This window comes from Monomorium pharaonis, chromosome 9 (genome assembly GCF_013373865.1).
Source record: "Monomorium pharaonis isolate MP-MQ-018 chromosome 9, ASM1337386v2, whole genome shotgun sequence".
NCBI classification, from domain to species: domain Eukaryota; kingdom Metazoa; phylum Arthropoda; class Insecta; order Hymenoptera; family Formicidae; genus Monomorium; species Monomorium pharaonis.
In genome coordinates this window covers 18,644,164-18,656,810 of record NC_050475.1, presented here as the reverse complement: position 1 = coordinate 18,656,810, position 12,647 = coordinate 18,644,164, and the positions used below count along the sequence as shown (strand labels likewise).

The following is a 12,647-nucleotide window of genomic DNA, read 5'->3' as shown; positions in this document are numbered from 1 at the left end:
CTTGCTCGCCAGAAAAAGAGATCAAAATTTTACAACGTGAAAATAAACAACTCCAAGAATATCTAGTAATTCGTCGAGACCAATTTACGAAATTCGAAATCCTATGTCGGCGAAAGGATTGAAAGCACGCCGCCGTCGTTTATTTCCGCGTCGGCGAACTCGCGTGGCCGCCGGAGTCATCCGGCCTTTGTTTTTGTAATCGCGCGATTTTCCCCGCAAGTCGGTCGATGAAATTACGTCCGACGTGCATTATCTCACCCGACGAGACGAACGCGTCTCGCGCGATGACGGCGCGATACCGACGACAAGTCCTAATGTCGCTCGTGCATCAATTAAGTTATCGCCCTCTCGGGGAGGTAAGTAATATTGGCGTGACCGAGGCTGGCTCCGGCTGTGAGGGTTCAGCGACGACGACGGCGACGACGGCGACGACGAGGACGACGTAGACCATACGCCCTCGTTCCCTCGACACATCGATGCCACTATCGCTATTAAGACCGCCGCCTCCGTAAGGCATCCAGTAAATTTCTCTCTCTCTCTCTCTCTCTCCCTTCCTTCCTTTAGTTCCCTCCTTTCGCTCCCCGTCCTCGGAACGAGGACCGCTCACCCGATCGATCTTTATCCCCCGTCGTTCTACAAGCCGACACGTGCTCGTACACTTCGGCACTCCTCTTGCAGTTCGTCGTACCGTCGAATTTTTTTTTTTTTACCCGATGCTTTTAGCATATTTCACGCGGTTTGTCGAACGTACCGGCGGCGGCGAATCGAGCGGGTATTCGCGTAATGAAGGGAACACGTCGGCGCCAAAGTGGTACGCTTCAAGCACGGAAGGCGCATTTTTTTTTTTTTAACGCGCGAGATGCATTCGATGCGATATGTACAAACGTTGCTGTGAAGTGTACGGTAAAATTCCCCGATGGATTTGTAGTAAACAAATATAAATGCGCGCGATACCTTTTACGGGAATTAACAATATTTTATTGCGCCACCGCGCGGCGCCGCAGATAATTTAAACAAAAATTAACCGGTTTAGTGTAAACCGGCGATATATCATCGCGCGATGCCCGTGCGTTCGAAGCGCCGATAAACGAATCGATATTAACGGCCATTAAATGAAGACACGTCCTACGCGAAGTGGAAATTTCACAGTCACGTTATGAATGTAACCAACCGTGGCGCCGCGTTTTATCCAACAATGCTAATCTTGCACCCTCCTCGCCAATTCCCCCCCTTTCCCGGCGCAGACACGAAAATCCTTTAAAATCACGCCAAATGCTATGTACATCGATAATGCTCGCAAATGGGCGCGCAGCTGAGTGAAACATTAGCGTTGCGATTAATATTTCGTTACGTGCAAGCACGACGGCCGCAAATGCCATTAATTCGCGCAGAGGATTAGTGGACCGCAAATTTCGAGAGGTACCGGTGCATGATTAAGTGTTTAAACCCGAAAAATAGATAGCGCCAAAATTTCCTTCTTCTCTCGCCTTCTTTTTTTCTTTTCCGAAGGAACGTCTTCGTTTCAATTCCGACACGTCCGGAAATCCGTAAAACATTAAAGTTTCGTTCTCCCGAATGAACGACCAATTCCTCACAGAGTTAATCCAACTCAGATTTTATTAATTAACTTCTTCCGCTTGACCTTCCGCTTGGCGATTTAACTTTCGAACGAACAAAGTAATAACGCGAGAGCCGTCATTCCAGCAACGCGAATGAGCGAAAGCGGCGGAGAGTTCGTGTCGCAAATTCGTCGCTTCACCATGCAATAATTTCATCGCCATTTGCTTACAGCGCGAATACTGATGGTATTTTCGTCTCATATGCGCCGGACATGTTGCATTTATACGAGCGTCAACGTGTACACTCATTACGCTTCGTCGCGACGAATGGGCGTCTCCGACGTTCCGCGCGTCGCGACGCAACCGACGGCACCGGCGGCGGCGGCGGCGGCGTCGGGACCTGCGATAAGTGCCGTTTCGCTCCACTCGCAACGCGCGTCGATTCTTATTCGCCTGCCTCGGTACTTTTCCGTATTACGCACGGGAGAGTACGTGGGTCGCGAGAAGCAGTAAGAAATTGATTGGAGACCGCTTTTCAATTCTCGCGGCGGGAATTTACATAAAAGTATTCGCCTCGGAAAACGCGAAACATCTAAGTAATGACGTAGTAGTGTAATGATGAATTTTTTGCTAGCTAGAATTAATTACTAGTGGCTATAACCGGTGCGCACTATACACACAATTATAGTCAGCAGCTCGGAGTGAGAATAGGGACGTTCCCCCCCACTATATAGATCACTTGCGACGCGTCCGGCATGATAATTGAATGGCATAACTCGACGCTATGGCACGTTAATTAATTCTACGACCTTCGTGCAAAAAATAAATGACATCTCAAATTAAAATGCTACTTGTCGCGTTTGGAGGTGTCCCCCCCCCTCCCCGCGTGCTAACGTTTGCATCCGCAGATTTTTAAAAAAGTTTCCCGGTGAAAATACTCGGCGCGTCAAAACTCGCGACGTCGTTCCCCGTGAATTTCCTGACGTTCGAAAAACGAAAATACCGAGAGGACGCTGCCGATCTTGCGCTATTACGAGGTGACATTTACGAGACACACATTCCTCAAAAATTCTTCGCGTAAATCGCGATGGAGAACAACGATGATTCGCGTCGTTTTCGTGTATCTTCCGCTCATGTATTTTCCCGCGAGTGTCGAAAAAAAACCCCGGCGTCGGACCAACTCGGACTTCAAATCAAATGCGAGAGGGGCGGAGGGGGGGGGGAAGGAAAAGTGACGTGCACAGTTGCACCGACAGCGGTTCGTGAGTCTGCAGCGTGAAGTTAACGCGAGTACCGTGTCGGTCGGGCGGTCCAAAGAGAAAGCGAAAGAGAGATAGACGGACAAATAGAATGGACGAGAGTGAGAGAGAAGCACGGAAGAGGGAGACGGTGAAAGGGGTTGAGCGGAGGGCGAGGTGAGAGAGGGAGGAGGGTGAATGAACACAGTTTGTTCGGCAACGCACGTTGCGACTGTCGTCTGTCGCAGCCACACCATCCCGGTACATGGGCCGGAGGAGAAAGGCACGGCGAACAGAGAGATAGATGGGTAGAATGGCCGGGGTGAGCTATACCCGGCGCCGGAACAATGTTTAATTGGCAATCGCGCCACAAATAATTATCCGTACGCGCGGCTACGCGCTACGCACGCTCGTTGCCATTGGCTTAAGTTGGCGCGGCGCGAAGCGGATTGTCAGGCGCGCCGTATACAGTGCTGATACGCCGGCGGCGATAAAAATCGGTGTAGCGCGACGAAACGACGATGTGAACGCGATTAAAAAGAAAAAAACAACTCGCAGAGAGAGGGAGAAAAAAATAGGAACAAGAGAGCGCTTTCGTCGCGCTTTACGATCCGCGTCGCCATAGAGAGACGCTTGATATCGTCGCTGTTATGCCCATTGCGTAAAAATTTCGTTCCTACATGTGCATGTCGATTACGTATAACTCTGTAGATTAAACGGAAAAATGCGATTTGCGCGCGATGGATCGCCGCTCTCCCGCCGTCCAAATTCTTTCGGGGCGCTAGGAGATAAGGGATAAATATTATCCCTTCAGCGAGCCGAAGAGTTCGGAAAAATGGCCGTTGTGCGGATTATATACATTCGATGGTAAAAATAGCGGACCCTTCTGCGCGGGCGCGCGCGACGAGAGTGTGCAGGGCCGGGGCCGGGTAAATAAGACGGACGGTAAGATAAACGGTGGTACGATGATCCCACGATTTTTATTCCGGGAAGAGGTAAAAGTTACGCTCCTTTCCGACCGACTGCCTCGTATTATTTACTTAACTCCGAGAATCCTATTATCGGCATCCAAGTACATCCCCGAGAATGAGGGAATCGCGAACGTCGGAACGACTCGCGAAAACACACACACACGCGGGAGAGATCGCAAATTTACGAAATCGACGCGAGCGAGATCGTTGAAGTAGAATAATCCTTTCGATTACGCAAACGATCGTACCCCCGGCGAGTAACCGCGAAGGCGGCGGCATAATTTATCTCCTCGAAACGCGGGTGTTACACTCGCCGCGAGTAGCGGGGGGGGCGACTGCGATAAATTTCATCCGGGCGGCGGCTCCGCTTCCGATGCCAGGCGACTTGCCGGCCATGGGAATAAAAATTGTCCGATCTTTCTTACGTTATTACTTGAATTGTCCCGTCAGCTTTAACGACCGCGGAGGACTCGATGAAGCCACGAGGAGAGATTACAAAAAAAAAAAAATCCCCGCGGAAGGAGTGAAATTATGGGAGTGACGCGAAGGTGCCGGAAGCGGGGAAACTGGAGCGGCGCTCTCTTTCTCTCTCTCTCTCTCTCTCTCTCTCTCTCTCGTGCGCGATGGTATCTACGACGGTGGATTATCGTTAAGACAATTTTACCGTAACGAATATCAGAACTAATTTCTATCATCGCCGAGAACGCGTCGTGGACGACGCCTGGGCGAGGGAAAAGAGGACTCTGCGCTGGTAGAGGAAGAAGAGAAGGACGTCAGCTGAAGAGAAGAGAATGTCGGAGGGCGGAGATTGGTGCTAGTGGAACTAGCTGGTCGCAGTTGGCACGAAAACGAAGTGAAGAAGCGAAGAGGAACGAGGAAAAGAGGGAAGAGAAAAAAACGATAGAAAGAGAGCGAGAGAGAGAGAGAAGAGAACCGAACGGAATGACACAAAAGCTAGGCGAGAACGAAAGGAAAAGGGTGGAACTCGGAGGAATGGTGTTCATGAAAAGAGATAATCTCTGTTCATCTTGTAATTCCCCGGTAATGCCATTATACTGTCGGGCTCGGCGGCCAGTACTCGCCACATTACCGGCTTACATCTTTGTTTTCGTTCGGTCACCGGCGCCATGGGCGAAGGAACGGGGAACGGTACCGGCGACTGGACCCCCGGTATGCCGTTACGAGGAGACGCTAGCCGGGCGTAATTGAATCGACCGTTCTTAAAGGGCGATAAATCTACCGAAGAAACTGCGTCGTTCGCGCGTTGTGTCCCACGTCGCCATCCATCGACTCCGGACGTTTTTCGTAGTCCCTTTTCGCCGTCGTCTCGCCTCGCGAAAACGTGACGGTCGATACACGGATCCACGATCGCCTCGAGAGATCGCCGGTACAGAAAGGAGTCGAGAAAGTGCTGCCTAACCAGAATTCCATCATGAATTCGGCACTCGACATTACGTACTTTAACTGGTAGAAAGGCATAAATGATAAAATGGACTTTTTAAATCTGTAAAAACAGTTGCAGTAGTGTGTTAATAACTATGTCTTATATACATAATAAAAAGAACAGTTGTTAAAGTATCTAAAAATTTATTGGATCTATGGAAATCGGAAATAATTTTGTTAAATTAAATTAATCATGTTGTACGATTGAATTGATTGCTAGAATGTCGAATCTTTTGGAACATGCTTTCACATTTTTCGTAATTATTTCGTAATTATTTCGCACAAAATTTTCAGATATTTTCTATAGAAGAAAAATTTTTTAATACCTCAAAAAAATCGTTCTTTTCGTGTTCCACATCTTCCTTCGAACATCAAAGTTAATCCTTCAAAATTTCTATAAAATAAAATCGCTATTGTGATCGTGACCGTTCGTATTATTATAAGCGCAAAATACCATAGAGAGAATTAGAGCACCGCCATGTACGATTAATACTAAAACCCCTTTACTGTACAAACATCGCGCTGCCGAGTCATCCGACGATATAATTAGATCGAGCGCAGGCTTACGTTTGTTTTCGCATGCACGCATTGCCGACTAAACACGTATACGCATCGGTGCCGCGCGGCGAAACTCAAGCGGATGATAGTGGCGTTAATTTTACGCCGTTGGGGAGGCATCTCTACCAGTCGAGATGGTAAATCGGTGCTACGGTGGAATTAACGATGGGCTAAACACTAGATACAGCTGAATACTCTGCGTATACCGGCGCGATATGCGTTGACGCGTCGTAACGTAATCATAATCACGGCGATGTAACTTAACAGCGATCGGTTATTAATTCGAGGGCTTCGATTACTTCGATGGCGCACAGCCGGCGCACCGCAAACTGCGGCTGGTGAGAGCCGCCCCCGGTAGAGAGCCGTATAGTAACCGAATTATTACGGTCGATTCCGTACGATCGCACGAAGAAGACGGGATTTGCGGGCTTTCACGGAAAACCATTCATCCCGCGAAAATGGCCCTCCGAATTTGAATGCGAATTCGATGCTCGGTCACGAGGATCGCCCGGCATTATCCCCCGATAATAGGGAATAGCTGTCGCCGTTCAGAAAAGTTTGCACGCCAAGTTTTTCTTCGAATATACCTAACAGGCCTTAAAACCGGATTATCGTGTTCTTCGATAAATTTCTATACGTGACGGGGTATGTATAATCATTTGAATTAAGCCTTACAAGAGAAGAGTGATGATTATCATTTCCGATATAGATTCGATTAATTTCGCATGAGCAATTTTAGTCTAGCACAATTCATTAAGCATTCGCAATAAATCAAGGGTCCATTTGGATAAATCTTCTTGCGTTCAATGCGATATCACGAATATGTGGGCTGTGTTATTATATGTACGCAAACGAGAAACGCAACGATACGGTATTTAGAGAGGCATCTAATTATTCAACGTGATAACTACGCAACGAAGGCGTAGCCACGAATAATAGAGCGCTAATACGTCATGCGTGTAAATGAATAAATTTAGTACTATTATACTAAAAGAAAAATTAATTCCTCGGCTAAAGCGATTAATCCTCGTGTCCTCCAGATGGTTCGTTCAGTTCAAGCTTTCAAAGTTACATAGAGCATATAAAATGTAATTTATGTACAAAAAAATGTAGCTTTCTTTCGAAATAGTAGAAATAAAAAGCAAAATAAAACGAAACGAACGAATCGGATTCGATGAGGATTTTACGTGTAATTTTTTCGACGACTTTAACAACTGTGAAGACCAAAACTCGCTACGGCGAGAATAATCTCGATATTTCGGCGACATTTTCTATTTGTTTGCTACATCCCAGGGGAAACTTTACGCTTGCCAGCGTAAATTTCTTCCGAATCAAAATGTGCCATGTCTGACAGGTAATGGCAAGAGCCATTAGGAACTAACACGTTGCAACGTAACGGTTGATGTAGCTTATGACGCTGACGAGAACTGCAACCCGCACGGCCAAATTTGGCGCACTCAGGTTCACCGTGCGGTTCGAAACTACCCACTCTCATTACCTCTCGCCGCAGAATGGACTAATCTACAGTGTTACACGAATTGTCAAATCTGCCGCCTAGCGCACCGCGCAAAATGATCGAAAGCCGCAGTGATTCGAATCGATAATAAGGAAACGGCCGCGAAGGGACGACGGCGTCTCCTCCTTTTTTTTTATCTCTCCATAAAACTAACAGTTGTAAGAAAATTTTAAAAATGGAACGGAATTGACGGAAACGAATGGAACGTCTATAGATAATCGAGGCACAGGAAAAGTCAGAAAGAAAGAGAGGGGCATGGAGAAGAAGGGAAAAGCAAAGGACCCGGGGTATTCGTGATGTTGGCAGGGCTCTCTCTGATTTCGGAAAGTTGGATAACGGCAAACCGAGCGTAATGGCGCCGATAAAGACGCCATCGTCGACAAGGACGAAGAAGAAGACGACGACGACGACGACGCAGAGGCGCGCGCGAAGATTCGATTCTATCGGGATCGTTATTTACTCTTCAGGAGCTTTGCCCGTATCTAAACGCCTATGCGCTCGCTCCTCGCAAACCGCTCTTTCTCTCTCTCTCTCTCTCTCTTTACCCTCCTTCGAATTTTATCGCGTCTACCAATGATTATAATTGCTGGTAAAAGGTGCGCCGAGTTTTATAGAGCAATGAAAAAGCGGCGCCATTCCCTGTCGTACTTCGTTCCACTTCGCGCTTGTCTGACCTTACTCGTTCTGTTTCTACTAGCTGTTTCTATACTGTCGACCGGCCGGGGGGACAACCGACAGGTACCAGAGCGTACGGGCGTGCGGACAAGTGTCCTGAGAATTACCTATTGTTTTTCCCCCGCTCCGGGGAAACACACGGGTGCCATCGGGAGGAGCATTAATGCCTCTCGTAATGGAGGGAGGCACGTAATACGAGCCGGGAACGCGGCAGCAGATGCTCGCGCGTAATCCTCCTATGTAGTCTGGCGCACGTTTCGAGAGCATCGTCTCTCTACACCTTCGGGTGGTGAGCGAGATTCGACGCCGCCAGCGCGCAGATGCGAAATACACGGGCGTAAGGTGCATTTCAACGCTCCAAGATAGGGACGGCAGTCCAAAAGCTTGGTATTTCGGTACACATTATGAAATTATTTTCAATCGTTTTCTAATTGTGTTTAAAAATAAAAATTTATATGAACTTGTTGTTAGTGCATGTCTAGAAATAAAACAGTAATAATTATCGTTCTGATTTGTTTCGACTACGTGATATACGTGCGGTTAGTCTCTGGTGTATTCCATTGCTCCTTTAGAATGCAAACCGAGTAACATAACTAACTACTCTTGGGTCCTCGGAGAACCCTCGCGGTCGCAGAAGGCCAGAAGCCGAAAGGAAGATGCGAGGGATGTGAAAACATGAAAGACAAAATATGAAAATAAAAAGCGAGAAGCAAAAAGAGGCACGCAGGAGAAATGTTTGACCAGGCAAGTGTTTATGTTCACACAGTCCCTAAAGTATACAATGCGTCCTACTATCACAAACTATATGAATATTTTATATTTTATATAGAAGCCTCTCTTGTAAGGTAAAAAAGATGATGAACAAGATTTTAAACAATATGTTTATAATAGCACACAAATTATCTAGCTCGCTGTCGTATTTTGAAATTTAATTAGCTCGCAGTATCGTATTTTATGTTTATCTTGGGGGAACGCAGTCAATAAGCAGCATGACGACGACGACGACGACGACGACGACGACGTCGAGATCGAGTAACCATAACAAATTTCAATCTATCAATAGATACTACTCCCATAAGAGCTTCCCGGCGAAGAAGTCACGTTCGCTGATCACTTTATGGTAGTATACCCAGTATGTTTTTATTTGAATTGGGTCACTGCGAGACTGCTGCTCTCTCCAGGAACTACTCGTAGAACTTCGGAGGCACTTAAACATCTTGGCGATGCCGGGGAGTTTATTGCGTCTTTGACACCGAAGTGCAGTCGAAACCCATCGTCGTCGTCGTTGTCGTAGTCGTTGTCGTCGTCGTCGTCGTCGTGGAACGACGATACGCCGCAGCTGCTGCCGTAATGTCGCCTCGGCGCACCTTTCCGCGGTAAGAAGGAATCCGGGACGGGTCGAACTTGTCGTTAGTCGCCACGCTCCTCGCGCGCAACGAGTTCCCGTGACCTGACAATTCGAAAAACGCGAGAGCTGCTCATCGCAAGCAGCCGCTCGTTCTGTAATATCGCTCGTACCAGTCCGCAGGACCGAGTTATTGATCGAAAGTTACGTCGCGTCGAGAGAGAGAAAGAGAGAGAGAGAGAGACGCGAAGTAAATAATAATTACATGAGAAACACTAGTGCGACTCGTTTGCGCAATTAGCACTCGGTGATTTATTTTGGAAATAGCGTTGTGATTTACTGTAGCTTCCTAAACTACATTTAAATCTGTAAGATTGAATTAATTGTCAAATCGATATCATACAGATGGCAAATACAGAATTCGTACTCTTCTTATTCGTACGCACGCAAGTGCGAACACAACGTAACGCTCGCGCTTGAATTTTGCCTAGAACAGAATTACCGTTATTATAGTTGGAGTAGGTAAAAGAACTTTCGCCTCAGAATTCCGTGCAAAACGCTCGAAAGTTAGAGTGCCGCGACGAAGTGGTTATTAAGACAGTCTCGAAAGCGCAAACACCTTGCGCCTCAACTGCAAACGCGTATGCAATGCCTCGCACATACACATGCACATACTTTGTCTCTCTATCTCTCTCTCTCTCTCTCTCTCATGATGCGACGAATGTGTTACAAACTGGGTCGCCAAGACGATTATCTCCTCGAATGTAACTACCGGTAAGGGATAGGTACGGGCATCATTATTACGCTCGAGAGATTCCGCGGAGTCGTAGCCAAATCGAGTAGGATACTTTCGATTGCTTACGGCCGTCTATTCCCGGGAGTTATTTCTACGAGACTTCCTACATTGTTGACTCGCGCTACTTGCGGTACACACGCGCGCGATAAATCTGTACCAATATAAGTTGCCGTTCGGTGAGAGAGCTACGCTACACAATTTCCATGGCATGCTTTTACGCGTGTTATACACCGAACATTTTGCGGAATAAATTTATCGAGCGACAACGTGAAAGCAATACGGCGATGAAAGGAAAAGAAACCCCGGTTAGGTTTTCACGGCGTGTTACATCTATCCTTCTCTCATTTCAATTACGTATTTCAATTCCCGTTCATGTTTTCAACACATTTTCCAGAATTTTCAAAATCATAATTAAAATCTTTATTATCATATTTTATGTTAATTACTTGGAATCATGAAGAACCTTAAAAAAATTCGCAAATACAAAAATAGAATATAGAATTGAAAATATCATAGCAATAGAAAGTAACATATGTGTGAAAGAAAACGAATCGTGTATCGTCCGAAAAAATTTCTAGGTAAGGAAGGCGAAGTGTAAAAGAGTTTGCCGCAAAAATTCATAATGATAAGAACGAAGATATTTGGAAGATCCTCAAAAACCAAAATTACCAAATCGGCGCGCGTGACCGCGAACAAATCGCGCCGACAAAGGAGGTAAAAATAAACGTTAAAGCGGGAGAAAGGGGAACGGAGGAGCAGAAACGCGCGCGCGAGGTGAGGAATCGAGAAAGGAAAAAATATCCTATGAATTCGTGAGTGACTACGGATATCACGTTCGGCCCCGCCTGGCGGAGATTTTCTACGACTTTGTGCAGTCCGCGATATATCCAGAGTCCGTTTGCAAGTTTAAACCGCACCTTGCGTTGTACGTGTCGCAAATATATTTCACGCACAGGGTGCAAAGATTTCCCGTGCACTACCGCTTCGCTATCGTCGCTGCAATTTTATAGAGCGGCATCATCTCGATTTCAGCACAATTGCCCGACTTATCAATCACATTGTTTATAACTTGCAAAAGATTATATAAATAATGTCATATTTTTTTAAATGTAAATACGTAAACGTATCGTGAGTTCTTAAATTTTGCGTAAGTTTTTATAAATTCTGTTAATTTGAATTTATCAGCGCACAATAACTAATGTGTATTTGATTAAGTTTACAAATTCTATTAAGTTTATACGTATTATCTTTGTAGCCGACCCAAAATCACAAATTCGGCGGGAATTGGTACCATTAAACGTCCCCGGTAAACGTAATTCAAAATGTGCCAGCGTAATTAGTGGACTACGATGAAAACGCATAGATTGTACCGATTAAACATCTACGCTTGAATTTATGCTCGATTTTCATGCATAGCTATTGGAAAACGTAATTACGCTTATGACATTTAATGCGGAGTTATGTAATTACACGTCGAGCTTTGTACGTGGCATAAATCGTACAGAGAGTCCGATCAAACTCGTGGAAATCATTACTTACGTCCAACGGTTATTTGATCATCCAGAACATATTTATCTCGACTTCGTGGTCCGGCTGCGATGCCGCTCATCGATTCCTGCAAAAAGAGAAACGGCAAAAAGCTTGTCAGAAGGCTCAACAATATCACGTTTCAAATTTCATGTGCAATAAAGTTAACGTGAACGTGTATTGTTCTCTAAAATGATTAAATATTCACGCATCGAAATAATACCAAACACACACCCACACGCACACATCGTATGCATACGCGTGGCAAAACCACAAATTGGATGCATAACCGCGAACGAGTAATCATTATACCTTCATCGTTTCAAAGTCCAAACATCCGATGATCATTATTCAGTTAATACACCGGAGAAATTTGAATCGCGCTCGTCGGGCCCGGTTAGCCTGATAATTTCACGCGTGTGCGGTGAAACAGCGACAAAATAAAACTCCCGACTTTTAACTTGGCCGGGCGAAGCACGCACATTCGCGGCAGAAACGGGCCGGGTGTTATTCACGAATCCGTCGAATATATATATCGTCAATTTCATTCTCGCAAACTTTACAAGAATACTCGCAGGATTGTTGCGCGGCGTCGTCGCGACGGCGTGTACTCTGCTGAAATTAAAATCGATACTCGCTAGAAAGAGGGAGAAGGGCGAAGAAGGGAGAAAAATGAAGATAACGTCTGGATTTTACTCTTCCCGTTCCTTGCGTTTATAAAGCCGTGCAAAATCGCCGAAGAAGGGAGCGTTTGGATAAATAATCATTCTGCAGAGTGCGAATCTTCCGCACTGGGTGGGAAAGAGCCGCCCCGATAAGGTGGGCGAATAACGAAGTGGAAGAAGCGAGTCGTAAAGCAGCGGGAATAAATAGTCGAGCGTCAAGTCGGCGACCGAAGTTTGCGAACGCGCAAATCCTGAGGGAAGTCTTGAACGAGAATTCCGCATGATCGTCCCCTTCCTCTCTCCGCCCAATTCCGTGCATTCTTCATGTAATTATTTTATCGCTACAAAACAGCG

At 46.2% G+C, this 12,647-nt stretch overlaps 1 protein-coding gene across 2 annotated transcripts in view; it reads right to left on the bottom strand.

The window, feature by feature from the left end:
- Nucleotides 1-12,647, bottom strand: part of LOC105834915 — a 245,647-nt gene that overhangs the window by 155,765 nt on the left and 77,235 nt on the right. For both annotated transcript variants that reach the window (XM_036292371.1, XM_028193061.2), the window contains one exon: nucleotides 11,641-11,716. In XM_036292371.1, coding sequence (XP_036148264.1) covers nucleotides 11,641-11,716 — 76 coding nt within the window. The remainder of the gene's footprint in view (nucleotides 1-11,640; nucleotides 11,717-12,647) is intronic.